The sequence below is a fragment of the Pecten maximus genome, chromosome 2, assembly GCF_902652985.1.
Source record: "Pecten maximus chromosome 2, xPecMax1.1, whole genome shotgun sequence".
Classification (NCBI taxonomy): Eukaryota; Metazoa; Mollusca; class Bivalvia; order Pectinida; family Pectinidae; genus Pecten; species Pecten maximus.
Window position 1 is genome coordinate 22,155,058 of NC_047016.1, and position 24,268 is coordinate 22,179,325.

Sequence of the window (24,268 nt, forward strand, 5' to 3'; positions counted from 1 at the left end):
AGTTTGCGTCATTTCAATAAATCTAGAATTCATAATTTGGTAAGTGGGTGCTAACACGAACTCCGGGAAGTCTCATCTAAATATGTATGACATTTTAATGCATGAATATGACATCTCATCTCACTAATGTAGATGACGAATGCTAATAGGATATCGCTTGGCATTATCTTTTGACAGCCCCGTCATATATCGATGTGCTATATCGAGTGGCACGAATACACTAATTGCGACGCCAGGAAACAAGAGAGTTTTTAACAGCTTAGGGCGGTCTTTTCATAATCCTTTCCATGCGTATTTGTTACGGAGTGTTAATCTGCAAATTTCCTTCTCCTGTCAAACCATTCCTGTTTGTCGACATGCCAGGAAAGGACAACCGGGTTGGCTGAATAAAGATAATTGTCAGACAATACACCAGTTGTGCTATTGGCGGATTGTCGTACAGTTTCATACGTACACACGCCTCCCGCGCAATGTATGACAGCATATATACTTGATGGTAAAGAGACACCGATGGCGCTCGTGGTTTCATAATTATCGCAAGCAGGGGACGAGCAAGGTGAGTTAATTATATGTTGTAAAGCACCTATCTACCTTATTTTCGGATATCATCATTGTATAGCGATGCTATTCCCTTTTATGTCTATTGTCCTTTGAGATTGATAGGATAGAAAGCTGGTGACATTTTAGTCCCGGTGTTTGCCGTTTGCCTGTATGTGCCACATTTACTTTTTACTGAGTTATTTCTTCACAATTACTTGCAAAGTTGGACTTTTTATGTTTTATTAAATTCCTAGCGCTGTTGTCGAAATTTGTGTCCCCGAAATTCCCCGTTGCCCTATATGCCACGTCGAATAGTGACACTTGTTCTGAAGAAATTATTAATGGGGTTAATGCAACTTCCTTCTCTATCGCATAATGTCTAGACTCAATTTTATTTCCTAACTTCCGTTCTAGAATTCCGCGAACAATTTATCTATCGCTAAACTGATATTTAAATGTACTATTCATATACTGCATTTGTCTTTTGTCCTATCCATTAAAATATTATTCATATATGCCTAACCGAACTAATTGACTATGTCTTGAAGAACAGGCATGTCAGTACAATATTACGGACTGTTTTATACAATATTTGAAAATAATATTAATTCACTGATTACCTTACAAACTTTTTTTTTCAAAAATAGCGATCGTTTGGCATCAGCATCTTATCGACCGAATTCTTTATTTTAGATAAAGTGAAATGTAAATATTTCACTGTTTATCACGTGGGGTTTATGCATAAAATACGCACCAATTAAGTTAAAGAAAACTCTACTTGGTTGTTTAATTTGACCATGCCAGAGATAATGATGTGAATTTCCCAGTCTCACACGTAAGATGGAGGTTATGATAGACGAAGTTTGATTATGTTAGTTTGTAATAATATTTCGTCTCTGTTTCAGACACAATATGGAGATAACGACGTATAAAATGATATTGGCAGTGCTGATGTTTGTCTGTTTAATGATTAGTGATTCAGAATGTGGCATTCCTTTGAACTCATTTCTCTCGGCTAACGCCAAATTAGGAAGGGACGCCGACGACGTGGAGAATTTTGATGACGAGACAGCAAATATCCAAGGCGTGCGAGGACAAGGTAGGTAGTGTTGATACATATTCTATTTCTTATATATGAAGGCATTACATCAATGGTCTGCCCTGCAGGTAGGACGTAAGAATTGTACCTGTTGCCCCCATTGCATGATCGTAAGATGCGACTAAGTTTGCGATCTTATCTTTTCTCTTCTTTCTGAACAACTTTCTTCTTCCTAATGTCTCCCTTGACAATGCCTCACTTTTGGCCTTTAGTTGAGCATTCGCCGCGTGAGGAAGGCTTTGGGCTCTGTCCCCTGGCCGAGACATACCAGAGTCTTTAAAAATAGTAGTTGCTGCTCCTGCTTAGCGCTCAGCATATTAAGAGTGGGACGACTGGTTTGCCCGTTGTCAGTATAATGTGACCGGGTGGGGTGTGCTCCTGGGTGTCTTCGGCAGTATGCTTCAGTGAGGTAGCACTATAAATCGGCAAAAGTTCCGTTGTTTTTTTTATATCGAAGAGCTCACCAGAATAGGGAATAAAGAGCTACAAACGCTTCCTTAACTTGACATGTCTGGATAGTAATATTCCTGCTCCTCATAAACAGTATATACATGTTGTAGTAGCAGAAAACATCTTACTTTACGTTCTTCATTTGACGTGTACGGACTATCCGAAATAGGGTCAATTATAAGCAAATCAGTGTTAGAGCTATCAGTAGCTAGATCGGTATTGTTTCTTTGATACCACCATTTCCATGGTAGATGTCGGATGCTGACTAACAATCTTATCTTCCATGGTTTCGATATTTCAGTTCGATGAACTTGATGCTCGTAAGCGTGTCTTTGAGATCTTATCGCTGTCTCAGTTTGTATCTCAACATTACTAATATACTATTGAAACAGTTTTTATTTATCATCAATATTACCATTCAATACACTTTCGTATCTTTCACCATTCCAGAATACCACCAACGCATAATGTATCAACATTACACACATGCGGTTGTTTTCATTAGCATAATCCGGGAAATCTGTTAGATTAAACTGTTTAGATCTAAATAATATAGAGCAACTGAGCAACGATAGCCATGTTTCCATGAACATTTTATCCTTTGTTACGGATTTTTGTTTTCGTATCATCGAAATGTCATTCTGTCATAGTTCAATGAAAAACGGAATAAAATACATGTTACATAAATTTCTAAAGAAAAAAGTAGACGAATTTTGGCACCCGCAATAAAACACAAGAACACAATATGCCTTTAAAACATTTGGATTTTATAGCGAAAAATTAAAAACCATTTAAAACCATTTTATCCCATGTTTGGTGTAACATTTTGATGGCTTCACGAATAATAGAGCATGACGTGATTTATATGACGTTGTTGATGGACACGTAAAAAAACACCCCTTTCATCTCGCCATTCGTACACCGAGACCAAAGTTCTGACGTACATTTACATGATTTCCCTCATACACTCTTGTTTACTGTAAACGTCACTCGGGTATAAATATCAGGTATGACAACGAACCGACGTTAACACATTTTATCAATAGACATGTGAAATCGACACAATGCCTTTTGATACAGGTTTTATGTACATTTTGGTACTATCATAGTAAGTAAAAAAGGGACACCTACATATAGACGTAATCGTTAATATTACTCACAATCGACACAATGCCTTTTGATACAGGTTTTATGTACATTTTGGTACTATCATAGTAAGTAAAAAAAGGGACACCTACATATAGACGTAATCGTTAATATTACTCACAATCGACACAATGCCTTTTGATACAGGTTTTATGTACATTTTGGTACTATCATAGTAAGTAAAAAAGGGACACCTACATGTAGACGTAATCGTTAATATTACTCACAATCGACACAATGCCTTTTGATACAGGTTTTATGTACATTTTGGTACTATCATAGTAAGTACAAAAAGGGACACCTACATGTAGACGTAATCGTTAATATTACTCACAATCGATACAATGATCATATAAACAAAATAGAAATGTATATGTTGACCTTTGAAAATGAACAATCGGAACCAGCCCTGGTGTTCTGGAAGACCAAGTGCCTGCTGCTTCATTAACAACATCTGCAGTGTAAAAATCCGAGTCATATCAATCACGCCTGACTTCATATCGCACAAGATAATATAATACAGTTTTTTCGGTATTTCCTATTAGGATCACGGTTAAAAATCTCCCCGTAGTTTATCAAACCTGTATTTTAAAAAAAAATTATTATATTTTTTTGAAACCCTGTGTTGTTAGTGTTTCTGTCAGCAGTTCACTCACGTATTGTTTTTGTATCGGAAAGAAGACGTAGAATATCGAATCAAAACACCTTAGGTAGGGGAAACATGTATGTTACTAACAAGAAGTGGGAGGTTAACAATTGGAGAATTGAAATTACCACGCTTAATATAAAGTTTAGTTTCTGCTGTTAACGTTGTAAGTAAAGATCGAGATTTACGTTGAAGAGGCTGGTTTGAAGTTCTGTAGGTAATCTTTGTTAATAGTGTCATACGGTTAGAGGTTAAAATGTTATAGCGTAGTTTAGCTTCGCGAAAAACAATTTAGAATATCAGTAAATTCCCGCTCAATCTTGTACAGGGAACAGTTTAGTCCACATATTTTCAGCTCAACTCTGTAAGGTCAGCGCTGAAACACTCATGTCTTCCTCTCCATCACAATGCTGCGGTTAGGGCATGTGTTGTTAATGTGAGGAAGAATGAAATGCCTTCTTCTATTGAGATCTTTGGATTCCAGCGCTTTATCGTGGAATAATTTCCCTAGATAAATATTTTTCATTATATATGATATCATTCCACGTACCTGAGTATCCGATCTTCTTGTGCAGCTATAAAAGGGTGGTCGAATGGCACAGTAGTGACACACTAGACTTTCACCAGGACGGCCGGGGTTCGATTCCCCGATCGGACATGAGAAGGTATATGGTCACTTACCCGACCACGTGGGGATTCTCTGGTTAACTCCTGGCACATTTCAATCATCCGTGCTAACAGGAGTGATTGATTTAAGTTGACACACACAAACAAACATATATATAACTTGTTCCCAAAGTGTAGTAAAATAAATAAAGTTTCCGTTTAATTTCCTTACTTCTTAAACATCCGTAAAACGTCATTGTTATTTATGACAATAGAATTATCGTTGGGAAGTCTGGAGACTCTGCTTTGTCTTTTGAATATTTAAACAAAAGATAATATCAATCGGTTAAAGATATTTGATATCTGATGTTGTTGTTCAGTATAACATTATAACTTAATGGTAATATCCTTTGTCGGGATTGTTTGTCTCGTTATCAAAGATTAAATAAGACTTTCTTGGTATATTGCACTATGCTCGTTTAATATATCAACAGTTCTTTATGATCAATACATTGGTTTCACTATTGTTACCAGTTTATTTTTGGAGAACACATATGTAAAGGCCTTATGGCACAAAACTATAGAAATCTCAAAATTACACTTACCTATAAGTTTTGCGGCACTTGGCCGTAGTCCGGAAATTAGTATTTGGATTATTGTTTTGCAGAAATGTGATTGATTTGACAAAAGTGAAATATAAATAGATTTTGTCTTCCATTTGTACCCTTTTTTAAGGACGTAGGCTTATTGTCATTCTCAGATCTATTCTACCGTCAGTGTTGACAATAGCAGACGTACTTGGAGGCTAATTATCTGGTATTTACGTATTGAGGGTCGCATGAATGTGGAGACGACGGATAGTACCATATTGGCGTGAATAATACACCGCTTCACGGATATAGATATGACATGTAAGGAGTTCTGTAAACAACAACATTAATGATAGGATATGACATGTAAGGAGTTCTGTAAACAACAACATTAATGATAGGATATGACATGTAAGGAGTTCTGTAAACAACAACATTAATGATAGGATATGACATGTAAAATGTTTCTGTAAACAACAACATTAATGATAGGATATGACATGTAAGGAGTTCTGTAAACAACAACATTAATGATAGGATATGACATGTAAGGAGTTCTGTAAACAACAACATCAATGATAGGATATGACATGTAAGGAGTTCTGTAAACAACATTAATGATAGGATATGACATGTAAGGAGTTCTGTAAACAACAACATTAATGATAGGATATGACATGTTAAGAGTTTCTGTAAACAACAAAAGACCTACATATATCAATGACAAGATGTAGTATGTAAAGAGTTTCTGTAAACAACAACAGAGCAACATATATTTAACATTCTTTATTTTTATTAGACTCCATGATTCCTTTTTCAAAGAAAGCCAACCTATTTACCATACATCATACAGATTAATTGATCTGTTTCTGTTACTGATACAGTGAACTCTGTATATAAAATGAGATCGGGTGGACTATCTTCTCGTTATAGCCGGTTCTCGCTATAGACAATTTAACCTTTAACCCAACATCTTAGGGGAAACACCAACTGTCTTTTCCACGAACTTTTTGTCAGTCTCCATTCCATGAGAAACCGCACGAAAATTTTCCGTCGCGGGAATGGGAGCACGCGCTATGGGCTGTTCCGCCAATTCTGCATTCCAGAGGCTCTTGAAGATATATTTTATTTTATTTTCAGTCATGATTATTTTTACCGTATCAGGTAATGGATGGAAATTTAGTATTGAACTACCGGTATCGCGATTCATGTTATTTACCTATCATGCAGAGGGCGTTTATATGACCTTTAACCTTTAATTGAATGCAGTTTGATACTTAAATATGTTCTTGTGTTCATTATGCTCGACAGTAACAAATTAATGCATTTCACTATTGATGCAAATAAATTAATGTAAATTCGTAATTACACAAAACTGTTTTTCCTCCAAACCATCTAAATAAAGTGTTACATGAAAGATATGAGGGTACTTCGTTATTGTTTTGGACAGATTTCATGGTAAACTCTTTCATGGATAAACCGTGTAACTCAATAGTTGTCTAAAGTTTCAACTAAATACCTTGGAAGCAATGAAATATTTATACCCAATCTGGTACATACCATAAACTATTGAAATGCATTTTTGCTTAGACACGCGACGATCGATTTCCCTGACTTTCTGACAGTCTCCCTGACTAATCCCTTTAACATGAGACCATGTCGGAATTTCGTTAATTCACTGCCTCATCATAACATACGTTTAGTTTTTTATTTACGTATCTTCTCGTTTTAGATCTTCGGAAGCTGATTTTGAAGAAACTACGATTCCGGGATTTAGAGGACCAGAGTCAGCCAAGTCTTATAGAAAGCTTTCAGTTCCCAGGTAAATGTTGTAGATTATTACCACGCTGTGCTTGATCTTTCAGATTAAAAACGTAATAGCAGATTCGTTTTGGTGGTGCAAAATCAATGCAGATCAAACAATCACTCAGTCAATTCCTTAAATGGTAACAATCTTAGGTTTATGATTCATTCGTCTTCTTTTGAGTCTCGAGAAGGCAAGGTCGTCTAGATGCCGATGAATGAGGGAATGATTCAAACCTTCAAGAAGCCGGGCTTCATGAAATAATGAATTTATGAAATATCTTAATTTCTAAACGTCATAAAATATGGTCTTGTTCACTATCTGTATACATTCCCACTCTCCACCATATACAGGTAACAACAAACGATCTAAATATCACATACATATAATGTATTTGTGAGGATGCCGAAGTATTGGGAAACTGATATCAATTGGAATGTATATTTCATGATAATAATAGACGCCCGGAAGACCATGCTTAACTGTGAACAAAACGAGATCATGATAAATAATGCTTACTCATAGTATCGGACCAATGAAGTCCAACATCCAAAACTAGTCGGTTGTTGTAGTGACAAAAATGTCGGTATATGGGCATACACCATTTAATGGTTGATAACAATAAATTCCAGAACAATTCAGTCTTCAGTATTCTCCTAGTCGTATTATTGATCAGTGCAATTTCTTTTTTTCCCAGTGAAGCGGAATCAGAACAACCTTGTGGATAAAGTAGCTGCTCTTCTTTCCGGTCTCAAAGTCCGGCAGATTTCCGACAGTCCGAATGTGCGAATGCCCAGTCTTAGGTTTGGCTAAGCAAAAACTCAACATGGACTTGGATAATCGGTTATAGAAAGAGTTTAATTTTCACTTTTGTCCAAGTAAACATAATATGGATACCATGAATAAATGTGACAAGTATACAATAATTACGAACAATCAAATATGCCTATTAAGACAATATGTGTTAAATCATGACTTATCTATTGTTTTATCTAACTATACGTTTTCATCTTTTCCTATTCCATCTGCCATGTCCAGGTATAACTACCGGGTTGTCAATCTGTTTATTAACAGCATGATGACATTGATCTGACCACCTCCACAGGTGAGGTAGTGGTGTATACTGTAATCTATAGGTATCTGACCACCTCCACAGCTGAGGTAGTGGTGTATACTGTAATCTACAGGTATCTGACCACCTCCACAGCTGAGGTAGTGGTGTATACTGTAATCTACAGGTATCTGACCACCTCCACAGGTGAGGTAGTGGTGTATACTGTAATCTATAGGTATCTGACCACCTCCACAGGTGAGGTAGTGGTGTATACTGTAATCTACAGGTATCTGACCACCTCCACAGCTGAGGTAGTGGTGTATACTGTAATCTATAGGTATCATCTGACCTGACTACAGAGTTAGTGTTGTATAATGTACATCTATAGGTATAAATACCGGGATATCAATCTGTTTATTATCTCATAACATTGACCTGACCACAGAGTTAGTGTTGTATAATGTACATCTATAGGTATAAATACCGGGATATCAATCTGTTTATTATCTCATAACATTGACCTGACCACCTCAACAGCTGAGGTAGTGCTGTATAATGTACATCTACAGGTATCATCTGATGACATTGACCTGACCACCTCAACAGCTGAGGTAGTGCTGTATAATGTACATCTACAGGTATAGATATTTTCACAGATAAAACACAAAAAATACATCATCATACCGTCATTATTACAAGGACAAAATGACAATTCATACGAAATATTTTAAAAGAATTAAGATAGGTAACGAGAGTGAGGACATTCCCAGAAAGATTTTCCATGGTTTCCCTTCCAGCCAAATAAAACGTACAAAAGTCAGGTGTTTTTATCAATGCGATTTCTATTTTTGATTCTATTTATCTCTTTTCAACTGGGAATGTCCTCTGATTTAAAAAAAATATTTCGCAACTTTTCGAAGAGGGAATTGTTAAGTTTCATTCTACCATTTAAAGTAATATTTTGTTCCTGAATTAAATATAAAAAGGCTTTTGAATAAATCGAATGAATGCTACTGATGGATCCGGAAGTGTAGAAAACAAGAATACAAATGGGAAAATGTTGGGAGAGGTATTTTTTTGTTTATTCGTTTTTTGTTTTTGCTTTGTTTTGTTACGATGACCCAAATACGTTTCTAAGGACAGGTTATCGAATAGGTATTTAACAAGTGTTTCACCTATTGAATGATTCAAATATCTCATTCTCAATACTCCTCACCACCACCGCGTTTAACCAAAACCAAAGGTTTGTCCAAACCTATTATTAGGCCGGAGCAGACAGCAAAAAAGACCAAACAATTTTAGACCTTTATCTAATGAAGTTTGACCGTCGTAATTGACTCTGCGTACATTTACTCTGATCTTAACACGTCTTACTAGGATCAAATTTGTGTGATGGAATAAGTAATTGTACAATTACAAAAGATATGGACACAGAAGTCCGCCTCGTCTGGAACTTTTTCAGAATTATAAATATATCCATTGACGTCCATGATGGACAATGAATACAGAGATGTTCCAATTTATACACATCTTAGCAGTCATTTTGATACTTGCCGTGTAAAACAAAAGCAAACCATGCTTCAAAACATATTGAAGAGAGTGACATCGTCAGTCAAAGACTGATCTGTTACCTTTAATGTAATTAACGTTGTCAAAGGCAAATACACTTTCATCATTTTCCTTATCCTTTCCAAATAAATTCAGCATTTATATTTGTACAAAAGTTGCATTGTTTATTTTTTGAAAATAAAATATAAAATGAATTTAGGTATTTTATTATATGCATGTTGCAAATTCTGATTGGAGGATGTTGTCACGTGTCGAGTTTGTAACTTTGTTACATACTTCATTTTTAGAATGGAAATGTTTTACGAAACGTTACTAAATAAAGGCAAAGATGTTTTCTGTGACTATTTCTGTGAATGAATCAGATGCTTCCTTCTTAGAACAAAGTAGACGGAACTAAGAATTCACACGACTTTTGGAGGAAGGTGTCACGTGACGAATCTTATTACATACTTTACAGTGCGATTACAACAAAATGGTATAGGTATACAAAACCCGTCATATCGCAATCGATTAAGAGTTTAATTGAAAAAGCGTTGGAATCACTAAATGAAATAATTTGAAATTCCATTTATAGTTATTAAACAAAATATTTATGGAATGTTTATGGGAGTCAAGTAATAATACCTGCTACGTGGAGAAAATACTGAGAAATAGGGAAATATCGTCATACGTATCCAAAGTATAAATATATCCGCAGCAGATATCTTGTTATATCAAAAGAATTATTCCTAGGAAACGAAAACAAAAATGTCATAAAAAGAGCCGATGTCATTCAACCGGCCATTAATTAATCGACACTGTCTCACCAGCACCGACGTTTTATGAAATTTCCAGATTGGAAAAAGACATGATGCTGCTTTGAGGTCTTAGATACATGTACCGTATTGTAATAGGAATGGAATTTAGGACCACTTAGACTGTTAACAGGGACATAAGAAACGCAATAGCTGTGACATATGGTATAGAAATATAGTGTACTATATCAAATGATATTTTCATCATATCATAGGATTATATTATTGTACAACTTCAACATTTGTTAGATACGACTCTGAGAAGCGTCTTCCCAAACCCGTAATAAACGGAATATTTCATTGGGGTCACTTTTTGCTATGTACCGCATCAGTAGGGTCCCTTCAATCACTAACCAGATTTGTCACTAGTGAGTGTAAGGGATGACCGCTCTGGGCAGAGATAGCGCTTCGTTCGTCCGAAATCAGTGACAGTTCATAACAGAAAAATGGCCCCGTGAAAAGTTCCGTTTACCTCGGATTCACGGAGAAGCGTGTCTGATTCGTATCCAATATACTACATGTATATGGAACGGTGAAATACAGCAGACATTTTTTTCCCCATACACTCACAATACGAGCATTTATGGATTCTATGAGGTATCTTCGTAACACACCTTCCAAATGATACATATTTGTTTCCAAAGATGCACAAACATTAATTAGCGGTATGTTCTCTATTGACATTGGAGTCACAATGGATCCATGACGACAGCTCTCCTAGAATTGCTGCCTGTATTTTCAATAAATACAATTGATTTATCATGAATTGCTGTGTAAATAATGTTTCGTTACAAGTGTGACTATGTCACGGTGATATCCCATTGTGTGTCTACAAAGGGACTCCTAATTACGGAGTCAATATCAATCATGAATCATGAGAATTATTGAATCCCTTGTCAGTGATACCTGATTTTTCCGATAGAAAATTGGTATATCAATGTATCAAATGCTCAGTTCTCCTGACGAACATAGCTTTTATTAATGGAATTTTTAATTCATCACATAGTTAACACATATGTTAATAAAGAACTTGCAGGTCTTTTGATTTCACCATATGAAATATAAACGTATTGGTTCTAAATAATAGTATACTCCCTAATACTGAGGACAATACAGACGTCGATCAAGTATTCTCCCTGATACAGGGAACAATGCAGACGATTTTTTTGGTTTCCTCGATCTTTATGTTAAACGATAGGAACGACCTATACCTCTTCTTTGTATGATGAGCATGCATCATGAACGTTTTTTTTCTTGGTCGTAACATTCCTGTTTCCCCTACAGAATTCACATGTCCCGATTGTTTCGATACTCAAGCGTTTGTCCCAAAGAAAACTAACAACTGTTGACGGACACTCTCACAACCTAGGGATTCCTGTGATGTAGGGTCATAGCGATTTGTTTAATCCCGTCATCATGACATCACTGAGAAAATTATTTCCCTCCTGCAATATAATATACCTGATGGATTTGTTCTCGATACTATACAATTATTGCCCTTGTTCCGGGTTGACATGAATATTTGACCACCCGAGAGATGTCATGTCACCCGAGGGCGTAGCCCGAGGGTGACATGACACCTCAAGGGTGGGCAAATATTCATATCAACCCGGAACAAGGGCAGTAATTGTTTTATTATACCGAAAAAACATAAGTGAATGAATTTTGGTATCAATAAGTTTAATATGTATTTCTTCAAACCATATTTTAGACTGTTCAACGAAGATCGTTTAAGAGGTACCCCATCGTCTTTCTGGACCCCGGCATAAAATTCTCCCAGTCGAACGTTCAATGTATGGACGTCGAAGTTTTCAAAATCCTTTGGTCTACCTGTTGCAGATAGGAAATGTCTAAAGGAATCCACGGCCCCATTGATGACCCTTTTGGTGTTTTTAGAATCCTTTTCTTGCAATAATTTCGCCATTTCCTCCTCTGGTGGCAAAAGATAGCGTCCGCCGGCAGCCATTGTTGTTGTCAAGCAGAATACTCGGAACTCCTCTGATTCGACTACTTTTGAAGAGGTTACGGAAGAGAGTTCCGAGTTGGGCTCACGAGAGGGTGACATAACGATTTTGGAGGGCTCACGAGAGGGTGACATTATGATATTCAGAGGGTGACATGATGTTTCGAAAGCGACAGCAAGTAAATAATGAATTATTTGGAAATTTGTGGTTGACATAACGAATGTTTTTAATCACGTGACATGGTTTTCACTAATCAGAAGCTGTGATACAAGTCTGAGGTATAATAAAACACTTTATCAACTTGCCTGAACACTGATTTGACTTAGATTTGCACGACCTCAAAAAGATCAGAAAAAGTACTATAATTGTTTTTTCTTTTTCATTTAAGTACAAAGTGTATATCCTTACATATATTTTAAGCAGGTACGGTTTTGTTTACACGCATGCAAACTCAAACGCCATCTTATACCATAATAAGTGATGTTCTTTAACTAACCTCTAAATTTGGAAATGGTGAGAAATTGTGCTTCTTAATTTTCGGCGTTTTGTCCATTCGTCCTTTCGTCTTTGCCTGAAAGGGAGACGTTTAATCAAGGATGAATCCTGCTTTGGTTGATTTTTGATGGTGATGAATTTATTCCCAGTTCACTAAATTGGAGAACAAATATTCTTTCTAACACAAAATTATCCCTGCAAAATATCGAGATCTTTTTCACAATATACTGTTTTTTGTAGTGCCAAAAAGTCCGTATATTGACAGGCTTGGACAGAAGCCTACCTATGTACAGAAGAATGTTAATCTGGTCAAATTCATGGACAAAGGAAACAGATTAAATTTGATAGCTTCAGTGAATCTCATTTCTTAATAGTAATGCCACTAAGTCACTAACTTCCATCAATGGTAATAATCGATAAAACATATAAATGGAAATGCCTTACCAAACATGTTCAAGGGGAACCTCAAATTGTCATATAATGGAAATTATTTCGGGCAAAAAGATATACTCAACATTAAAAATAACTTAATATCAAGTATTTAATATAAAAAAAAGAAATCGAAAATTTTGGCTTGGATAAAAAAGAGTAAAGTAAGTTGTTTAAACTTACTTTACTCTTTTTTATCCAAGCCAAAATTTTCGATCTCTTTTTTTTATACTAAATACTTGATATTAAGTTATTTTTAATGTTGAGTATATCTTTCTATAATATGACCAAGAAAAAATAAAAGGTATTAAGAACCATAACAAAATATAGAAAAAAAAGTTCAGAGCCTTCAGATTGCTAAGCGTGGTTCTCCGACCTAATTCATGTAGAGTTGTTAGGAAAAATAGTTAATGTTATGATTTAAAGTCAGTCAAGTAAATGCTAGAATTAAAATATTTCATTAACTAGGTTTTTTCTTCTTCATTTTCTCATTCATGATCATCGGAGGACCGCTTAATAGGAAAAGGCCTTTAGTTGTCTTTTGGTACATAGAATAAAATAAGACATTGTAAAAATTGGTCTTCTGGTGCTCTCCATGTCTTAAACTTCGGGCAAAACGCTCGAAAGTAACCTGATGATGCAACTTTGCGTTAATACAAGGAAATAACCACTACAGATTTAACTAACACGTTTTTCGCAAATAAGAATATTCATATTATAGTTTTAAGGTTTGTATTAAAAAATCAGTTCTTAACCTTTGTTATCATTATTTGATTAAACGGACACCGTCGGGTCGGAACAGGCGAATATGCACCCTACCGCTTTGGAGATACGTTTGTTTATTTAAATGAAAATGCATGAATGAATTAATTACATATATCCTATACAAACCAATCAGGTAACTATCGCACTATCAGAAATATGACATATTTGAACTGACCTAGATACTCAGCTGACCTGGTATTGATGGTAATCTAGAACACCTTGATCAAGATCATAGTTCATGTTGAACACAATGGAAGTCTTAATTAGGTACACATTCCGTTAGTGTAACCCGTTAGTGTAACCCGAGGTTAGGTACCAATTCAGTTAGTGTAGCCAGAGGTTAGGTACAGCGTCCGTTATAGTAACCCGAGGTTAGGTACAGATTCAGTTAGTGTACCCCGAGGTTAGGTACTAATTCCGTGTGTAACCCGAGGTTAGGTAGAGCCCGTTAGTGTAACCCGAGGTTAGGTACAGATTCTGTTAGTGTACCCCGAGGTTAGGTAGAAAGTCCGTTAGTGTAACCCGAGGTTAGGTACAGATTCGGTTAGTGTAACCCGAGGTTAGGTACAGATTCAGTTAGTGTAACCCGAGGTTAGGTACAGATTCTGTTAGTGTACCCCGAGGTTAGGTAGAGAGTCCGTTAGTGTAACCCGAGGTTAGGTACAGATTCGGTTAGTGTAACCCGAGGTTAGGTACAGATTCAGTTAGTGTAACCCGAGGTTAGGTACAGATTCTGTTAGTGTAACCCGAGGTTAGGTAGAAAGTCCGTTAGTGTAACCCGAGGTTAGGTACAGATTCAGTTAGTGTAACCCGAGGTTAGGTACAGATTCAGTTAGTGTAACCCGAGGTTAGGTACAGATTCAGTTAGTGTAACCCGAGGTTAGGTACAGATTCAGTTAGTGTAACCCGAGTTTAGGTAGAAATTCCGTGTGTAACCCGAGGTTAGGTACAGATTCGGTTAGTGTAACCCGAGGTTAGGTAGAAAGTCCGTTAGTGTAACCCGAGGTTAGGTACAGATTCAGTTAGTGTAACCCGAGGTTAGGTACATATTCCGTTAGTGTAGCCCGTTAGTGTAACCCGAGGTTAGGTACAGATTCTGTTAGTGTACCCCGAGGTTAGGTAGAAAGTCCGTTAGTGTAACCCGAGGTTAGGTACAGATTCGGTTAGTGTAACCCGAGGTTAGGTACAGATTCAGTTAGTGTAACCCGAGGTTAGGTACAGATTCAGTTAGTGTAACCCGAGTTTAGGTAGAAATTCCGTGTGTAACCCGAGGTTAGGTACAGATTCGGTTAGTGTAACCCGAGGTTAGGTAGAAAGTCCGTTAGTGTAACCCGAGGTTAGGTACAGATTCAGTTAGTGTAACCCGAGGTTAGGTACAGATTCAGTTAGTGTAACCCGCTAGTGTAACCCGAGGTTAGGTACAAATTCCGTGTGTAACCCGAGGTTAGGTACAGATTCGGTTAGTGAAACACGAGGTTAGGTAGAAAGTCCGTTAGTGTAACCCGAGGTTAGGTACAAATTCCGTGTGTAACCCGAGGTTAGGTACAGATTCGGTTAGTGTAACCCGAGGTTAGGTACAAATTCCGTTAGTGTAACCCGAGGTTAGGTACAGATTCAGTTAGTGTAACCCGCTAGTGTAACCCGAGGTTAGGTACAAATTCCGTGTGTAACCCGAGGTTAGGTACAGATTCGGTTAGTGAAACACGAGGTTAGGTACAGATTCAGTTAGTGTAACCCGAGTTTAGGTAGAAATTCCGTGTGTAACCCGAGGTTAGGTACAGATTCGGTTAGTGTAACCCGAGGTTAGGTACATATTCGGTTAGTGTAACCCGAGGTTAGGTACAGCGTCCGTTAGTGTAATCCGAGGTTAGGTACAAATTCAGTTAGTGTAACCCAAGGTAAGGTACAGATTCCGTTAGTGTAACTCGAGGTTAGGTACATATTCAGTTAGTGTAACCCGAGGTTAGGTACAGATTCCGTTAGTGTAACTCGAGGTTAGGTAGAAAGTCCGTGTGTAACCCGAGGTTAGGTACAGATTCAGTTAGTGTAACCCGAGGTTAGGTACAGATTCAGTTAGTGTAACTCGAGGTTAGGTAGAAAGTCCGTGTGTAACCCGAGGTTAGGTACAGATTCGGTTAGTGTAACCCGAGGTTAGGTACATATTCAGTTAGTGTAACCCAAGGTTAGGTACAGATTCCGTTAGTGTTACCCGAGGTTAGGTACATATTCAGTTAGTGTAACCCGAGGTTAGGTACAGCGTCCGTTAGTGTAACTCGAGGTTAGGTACATATTCCGTTAGTTTAACCCGAGGTTAGATACAGATTCCGTTATTTTAACCCGAGGTTAGGTACATATTCAGTTAGTTTAACCCGAGGTTAGGTACACATTCCGGTTGGTATGTGATATCACATTGTTGTTCGGTCTTTTGATGTTGTCCGTATACTATTTTGAAGTCTCATCAGATAGGCGTTCAGCTTGTATATTGATGATGTCTTTTAGACCAATTCAGCAAGGCCGAAGTTTATCAAAGTGTTATTATTACCACTAGTTTACTAACATACATGTATATTCATATAGTGAAACAAACAGTAGCAATATTTAAACCCACAAGTTATTTGTAGATATACGACTTGATATCAAATAGATAAAAAGGAGAAAGATATACTTAATAGTACAACTAAATCAAGTACACACATAGAAGAGTCAGGCGTAGAAAGCGGTCGGTCTTTATCGCAGACCACGCCGATAACAGAGAGCCGAAAATAGAGGAGACAGGTTATACCTGTAGTCCTATTTACTATGGAAACTTTACATAGGGCTAGTCTGTTAATCGTCAGTGTTTGCGTACTGCTGGGGTCTGGGCGCGGCTCTCCTACCCCCAGGGATGGTGTCGGACAGTTCCAAGTTCTGCTGGAGCAGTCAATCTTTAGTACATTCGGTAAGTATCAGTTCAACATCACTTGTAATTATAGTTATCTGTCAAAACAGGAAATGGGACAGTACTTCTCGAGTGGTCATTGTCCGCATTGGACCAGGGACGGTCATTTCACCAATGCAAGGGTAGGGTTTCAACTCATAGTATCTATGACTATAATGACAATCTGCTACAAGGGTCATAGAAGTTCTCGTGACTATAATAGGGTAAAGGTGTTCAGTCCTCGTAGCTACAACAAAGGTAGGAATGGTCTTTCCTAGTGACTTCAACAAGGATTAGAGACGGTCAGTACTCGTGACCACAACAAGTTAGGGACGGTCGGTCCTAGTGACTACAACAAGTTAGGGACGATCAGTCCTAGTGACTACAACAAGTTAGGGACGGTCAGTCCTACTGACTACAACAAGTTAGGGACGGTCAGTCCTACTGACTACAACAAGTTAGGGACGGTCAGTCCTAGTGACTACAACAAGTTAGGGACGGTCAGTCCTAGTGACTACAACAAGTTAGGGGCGGTCAGTCCTACTAACTACAACAAGTTGGGGACGGTCAGTCCTAGTGACTACAACAGGGATTAGTGACGGTACGTCCTAGTGACTACAACAAGTTAGGGGCGGTCAGTCATAGTGACTATAGCACGTTAGGGACGGTCAGTCCTAGTGACTACAACAAGTTAGGGGTGGTCAGTCATAGTGACTATAGCACGTTATGGAAGGTCAGTCCTAGTGACTACAACAAGTGAGGGACTGTCAGTCCTACTGACTACAACAAGTGAGGGACGGTCAGTGCTACTGAGTACAACAAGTTAGGGACGGTCAGTCCTAGTGACTACAACAAGTTAGGGACGGTCAGTCCTAGTGACTACAACAAGTTAGGGACGGTCAGTCCTACTAACTACAAAAAGTTAGGGACGGTCAGTCCTACTGACTACAACAAGTGAGGGACGGTCAGTCCTAGTGACTACAACAAGTTGGGGACGGTCAGTCCTACTGACTACAACAAGTTAGGGGCGGTCAGTCCTACTGAGTACAACAAGTTAGGGACGGTCAGTCCTAGTGACTACAACAAGTTGGGGACGGTCAGTCCTACTGAGTACAACAAGTGAGGGACGGTCAGTCCTAGTGACTACAACAAGTTGGGGACGGTCAGTCCTACTGACTACAACAAGTGAGGGACGGTCAGTCCTACTGAGTACAACAAGTTAGGGACGGTCAGTCCTAGTGACTACAACAAGTTGGGGACGGTCAGTCCTACTGAGTACAACAAGTTAGGGACGGTCAGTCCTAGTGACTACAGCAAGTTAGGGACGGTCAGTCCTAGTGACTACAACAAGTTAGGGACGGTCAGTCCTACTAACTACAACAAGTTAGGGGCGGTCAGTCCTAGTGACTACAACAAGTTGGGGACGGTCAGTCCTACTGACTACAACAAGTGAGGGACTGTCAGTCCTACTGACTACAACAAGTGAGGGACGGTCAGTGCTACTGACTACAACAAGTTAGGGACGGTCAGTCCTAGTGACTACAACAAGTTAGGGACGGTCAGTCCTAGTGACTACAACAAGTTAGGGACGGTCAGTCCTAGTGACTACAACAAGTTAGGGACGGTCAGTCCTAGTGACTACAACAAGTTAGGGACGGTCAGTCCTACTGACTACAACAAGTTAGGGGTGGTCAGTCCTACTGACTACAACAAGTTAGGGACGGTCAGTCCTAGTGACTACAACAAGTTAGGGACGGTCAGTCCTAGTGACTACAACAAGTTAGGGACGGTCAGTCCTACTGACTACAACAAGTTAGGGGTGGTCAGTCCTACTGACTACAACAAGTTAGGGACGGTCAGTCCTAGTGACTACAACAAGTTGGGGACGGTCAGTCCTACTGACTACAACAAGTTAGGGACGGTCAGTGCTAGTGACTACAACAAGTTAGGGACGGTCAGTCCTAGTGACTACAACAAGTTAGGGGCGGTCAGTCATAGTGACTATAGCACGTTAGGGACGGTCAGTCCTAGTGACTACAACAAGTTAGGGACGGTCAGTCCTAGTGACTACAACAAGTGAGGGACGGTCAGTCCTAGTGACTACAACAAGTTAGGGACGGTCAGTCCTAGTGACTACAACAAGTTAGGGGCGGTCAGTCCTACTGACTACAACAAGTGAGGGACGGTCAGTCCTAGTGACTACAGCACGTTAGGGACGGTCAGTCCTAGTGACTACAACAAGTGAGGGACGGTCAGTCCTACTGACCACAATAAGTTAGGGACGGTCAGTCCTACTGAGTACAACAAGTTAGGCACGGTCAGTCCTAGTGACCACAACAGGTTAGGCACGGTCAGTCCTACTGACTACAACAAGTTAGGGACGGTCAGTGCTAGTGACCACAACAGGTTAGGCACGGTCAGTCCTAGTGACCACAATAAGTTAGGCACGGTCAGTCCTAGTGACCACAACAGGTTAGGGACGGTCAGTCCTACTGACCACAACAAGTTAGGGACCGTGATCATCGTGCCTATAACAAGGATACACTGTCAATGATTTAATGTGTGATGTATATAGAAAGTTGAAGTACTCAGACCTGTAGTATATAACACTGTAACGTACAAACCACGTTAGTCCGCCAACTGTGCTTTCTGGTATTGACCGATTGGGAGAGTAGGTTGATAAATTCAATAAAAAACCGGAACATTGACTTTTATTTGAAACATTTGTGAAACGTAGAACACATCTTATTTCAATTAATGAGAATTGGTGTGGTGTATATCCGATCATTGTTTTCTACAAAAGGGCGAGCTCGGTCTAATTGATATGTGTTGTAGGCACTATGTAGTTTGTTTAGCGTATTGTATCGGGCTTCCCGCAGTATCCAAAGCAGACGTTTCCTAAAACGTACACTTTTTCAAATATTATCGTAAAACCATTGTCTAAATATAACAGTATAATAAGACCGCCTACAAAACATGAAGACCATTGTTTGTACATATTGAGTTGACTAGGCGTTTATTACTGTAATTGTAGTAGGTAGCTCTATATCGTAGAGCGTATATCACTTCTGTAAATATACTGCATATGCTGATGGATATGTACGTACATTTCACGATTGTAACATCATTTAAAACAAAACACCAGTATAATTAACAAAATTAAAAAAAAAAAAAAAATTTTAATTGATATATTTTACGTTTTTAATTAATTGATACATTCACAATGCACAAAGTCAATTTCCGTCTCTGATTAACTATGGTTGTCAAGTATTGAAAAAGATTCAGTAGTGACGTAGTCGAATGTTCTAGGAGCCGTACGTTTCAGCCATTTGTTGTTAGTTAACCTCGTGGAGAAGTTAAATATACACCCATGCATTTCCGCGATATCCATTCTAGTTTTTGACAAAATACTCGCTTCTTCAGAGCTCATTAGGTAACAGGATAAAACGCTAAATTACGTTGATCAGGCCTTTCAAAATGGCGCAGTCTAGTTGACGTTCCGTAACGAAGTCATGAATTATTAGATTGTACGCCTTCTATTTTTTTGATAAATTTAATTTCGAGGTCCTATCGAGGTCCTACAGGCCTAATCCAAATGTACACGAACCCATGACTTTTATAATGGAACAAATGGATTTTCGTCCAAGTAGAGGAATGATCGACGGATCATGGCAAATGTAGAATTTACTCGTTTAATTTTTCCACAGATATGGTCTTCGAAAGTTAAATCTTTGTCTAATGACGCCGATATCCTGTTCCTTTTAGACTGTAAAGATGTATATTCGAGACTGAATCCTCCTCCCTGCATAGTGAGTGTTTACCAATGTGCGTATGCATACATCTACCTCAAGGAATCTTTGATAGCCAGGTGTCACTCCATTCCAGCAATTTGTTGAGCACTCTTTGAAGTTCTATTAGTTCGTTAGGATTATGAAGAGTTTTGAAATGTTTGTGTTAACAGCAAAAGGAACATATATCAGATTTTAAATTATTTGGAAGGTCGTTATGTGAATTACGAAGAGTATATATCCTTAACCTGATCCTTGAGGCAAATCCGATGAAACATGTCTCCGATCTGCTGTCTCTCCACCTACTACAACACATCTGTGATTTATTTACCAGAAAACTAATTGTCCAAGCTATGATTTCATCATTTAATTCGTAAACCTTCATCTTATTCATCAATCTTTGGCGAGGGACTGTGTCGAAGGTCTTCTGAAAGTCCATGTAAACACAGTCCACTGGCGAACCCTTTTTGTAGATTGCACTGATATTGGCTTCCTTTAAGTTTTCTGGTACAGTTCTTACAACAAATGACCTGGCGATTTATCTGACTTCAGTTTCTTGAGAGCCTTGGCTACCTGCTCCACTGTGATTTCAATAGACGGCATACTTTTCCGTAGGATTGCATCTTTCGTCGGTAAGGATGGAAGGCTTGCCTTCTAGTTCCTGTACAGAAACTCTTATGAAGAACGAGGACATCATTTGAGCTTTAGTTTTGTCGTCATCAGTTTTTGCCTAAGCCGTATCTTCTGGGATTGTGTATATATCTGTAATATTTGACTTCGTTTTAGATATCACGTATTTCCAAATCTTTTTCGGATTTCTTTTCACTTTTTTGTTGAGCTAGTTCATATTCAAATTATTTCCTCATATTTCTGATTAACTTTTTCACGTTGTTTCTGATTCTACAATACTCCTTGTGAACTTCTGAATTTTATCTCTGTAAAAGCCATTCCTGCTATTGAATGATTTTTGTTTGTTCCTTATTTATTTCTTAGACTCCTCAGTTATGGGGCACATTCCTGTATATGTCCCTTTGATTATCCTTGTCGGTACATGCATATCTAATATTTCTTTTAATTTCGTTAAACATGTATTCCAAACACTGGATGAGTGCACAGAGTTGACGATATTAGCTCGTCGATCTTGTGTGAATCTACATACATTTAAGGTTATTGGCAAAATCTTTGGTTTTGTTTGAGGGTATCCTGTCCTAATTAAACTTTATTGCTTTTGAATTTATGGTTTTGGTTGTCGAACATTTGTTTCAGTCCCAGTTGGGTCCTTTTACTCTGTATTGATATCCCCCTGTTCCTTTTCCTCCCGCCCCTTGCCCAGGTCCATAGTTATTTCTTCTTTTCCCGTTATTGTTTAGTAAGGTCATAACTTTCCCGGATACCATCGAAGTTTTATCTGATCTTAGTTCACTAATGTTTTTAAAGAGTGACCAATTTACTTCCCGTGACCCCAATGTCAGTAGGATTGGTCTGCCCTTTGGTTCCTCTTCTCTCTTTCCTTGATAATTTTCAAAGTCTAAGACTCGTTTGATTTTTCTTTCGTTTAATGTCAAGTTGCATTTTCTGAGATCTTCTTTATTTGCTGTTCGTTTGCCTCTTCCCTATCGGCTCCTGTCTGTTGTGCTTGCGTCTTTCTGACATACATACACCACAATGTTGTTTTCACGCTTTTTCCTTTCCGCCATTTCTGTAATGACTTCCGTGTTATTGACAACGGGTTTTGGTTTGAAAGTAGATGTTGCCAGCTGTGCTTCACCTCCTTTATTAAGAGACAACTCATCTCTCTTAATTCTTCTAACTTCAGACTCGTCACAAATTTTCCCCCTGTCATCTGTTTTCTTTATCTTTTCTTCGAATGATTTCATGATCTCTTGATCGGGATTCAATTTTATAATCCTTCATGTCATTCTTTTTAACGGCGTCTTTGGGTGGTGAGTAAAACACATTAATTTCGAGTTGACCAGAACCTGTTTTCTTTCTCCTTGGCGAGGCATTTGATGCAGAATCGCTATTGGCATCGTTCAAACTTCAACAACATGGCGTCTTTGTCCTCGTTATGTTTCTTGCAGGTATGGCAAACCAGTGGCATGTTAGGACATCCTTTGGTTTGAAATGGAGATTCACTCTCCAGTGTTTCTGACTCCGACTACCCTCCTGTCCGTCTCGAGCTTGTTTCGACCTGGGACCAGTTGATCAGTAGTCAGTTGAAACACGGCTTAAAGTAAACACATCACGTATAATCAGTCTTTCTTGACCAGATATTTATTATGGTATATACAGCATACTGCTAAACATTCCTCCTTGTCAAAATTTACAGAGCTGCTAGTCTCTGATTTTGCAAAATACGAAAATGTCATCTCCGTCACCAAGCCCGCAGATAAATCGCGAGTGTATCCATATAAATTATTAACTGGGGTTGCTAGCACTCACGATCCTGACTATTTCCTGACGCTAAGGATTTAAATAGCTCGTATTATGTCGCATTTAGTTTATTTCAGTAACAGTAACACCTTTTTAATGTGTGTTTCATGAACGACAATACTTAAATTAAAAGTGGGCTACCTTGCACTTTTATGGAAATGGTCACTTTTATAAACATTTTTGCTCGACAAGACTCTTTTTTTCTGTATCTAACAGTAAATAGGACCACGTGTAAGTTCCTCAATATTCAGTATACTGGACCACATAGTTGTACATTAAATCTTTTTCTTTTTAGACGAGTTTGCGCAGTTTCTACGGTCCTACTTCACAGCACAAACACAGAGCAGAGGCGAAAGTGGAGAGGCCTCTTCTATAGGTGGGCAGGCTGTCATTAGAAATCGTCGAGCTAGTCTTCCATTACGGTTTGAAGAGGTAGAGAGGCAATATTTGATAAAACAATCAGTCCAACTGTTGGAACAGTTTGTCGGCTACGTCGAGTATGTTCATAACGATGACGACACTCGGAGCTATCTAGAGGATATACTCCGAGAACATGGGGACATGCTGAAGACAATGTCCGTGGCTCAGCTGAAGAGTTATCTCGGAACACTACAGAGGACCATGGAGGAGGGAGTGAACAGCCAACACCAGATGGTGGTGAACGGAAAGGTCTTCTCTCTCGATCATATATCCAGTTGGTGCTGCCAGTTTGGATAATTCTTTATTCATCAGTATATATAGTGAATTTTGTGTATATTTTGTGAATAAAATTCCATCATAACTTAAAAACATCCTGTTTTCCTGTTAGAAAGCCGTCAGGCTCATTGACTTTGTAAAACTTAACGATATGGTTATAAGAGCTCATACTTTTTGTTTGCACTGAAATGAACTCATCAGACCGAATATGCTGTCTAAGAATTGTGGTAAAGATAAACTTATACTCCTCAGAATTCACTGTATTTATTTTACTAATAAAATAATCATCAGAGTAACAACATTATCATTTGTTGCAAAAATATGAAATATTCATATATTAAAACGTAATTATAATGATTTTAAAAATCTATCAAAAACATATAATATAGAAATATATATATATATATAAGAAGCGGCATTTTCACAATACAGACTCACTACTTCTTCACCATTCTCCTGTGTTCTGTCTCTCTCTCTGTGTCT

At 38.2% G+C, this 24,268-nt stretch overlaps 2 protein-coding genes across 2 annotated transcripts; both read left to right on the forward strand.

Annotated features, from left to right (window-relative positions):
• The first annotated feature begins 301 nt into the window (after positions 1 to 301).
• Positions 302 to 8,277, forward strand: LOC117321522. Its single transcript, XM_033875953.1, has 4 exons — positions 302 to 556; positions 1,446 to 1,639; positions 6,810 to 6,899; positions 7,579 to 8,277. The coding sequence occupies exons 2-4, from the start codon at positions 1,453 to 1,455 to the stop codon at positions 7,692 to 7,694; spliced, it is 393 nt and encodes a 130-aa protein (XP_033731844.1). The 5' UTR covers positions 302 to 556; positions 1,446 to 1,452; the 3' UTR covers positions 7,695 to 8,277.
• Positions 8,278 to 16,624: 8,347 nt separating this feature from the next.
• LOC117321524 lies at positions 16,625 to 23,878 on the forward strand. The gene is made up of 2 exons (XM_033875955.1): positions 16,625 to 16,889; positions 23,385 to 23,878. The coding sequence occupies exons 1-2, from the start codon at positions 16,751 to 16,753 to the stop codon at positions 23,804 to 23,806; spliced, it is 561 nt and encodes a 186-aa protein (XP_033731846.1). The 5' UTR covers positions 16,625 to 16,750; the 3' UTR covers positions 23,807 to 23,878.
• The last annotated feature ends 390 nt before the right edge of the window (positions 23,879 to 24,268 follow it).

Bases quoted from the DNA above. Each gene is read 5' to 3' on its own strand.
- LOC117321522 (XM_033875953.1), top strand. From the start codon at position 1,453: ATGGAGATAACGACGTATAAAATGATATTGGCAGTGCTGATGTTTGTC. The intron at 1,640-6,809 runs GTAGGTAGTGTT...TTCTCGTTTTAG, and splicing joins CCAAGGCGTGCGAGGACAAG to ATCTTCGGAAGCTGATTTTG. The intron at 6,900-7,578 runs GTAAATGTTGTA...TTTTTTTCCCAG, and splicing joins AGAAAGCTTTCAGTTCCCAG to TGAAGCGGAATCAGAACAAC.
- LOC117321524 (XM_033875955.1), top strand. From the start codon at position 16,751: ATGGAAACTTTACATAGGGCTAGTCTGTTAATCGTCAGTGTTTGCGTA. The intron at 16,890-23,384 runs GTAAGTATCAGT...TTTTCTTTTTAG, and splicing joins GTCAATCTTTAGTACATTCG to ACGAGTTTGCGCAGTTTCTA.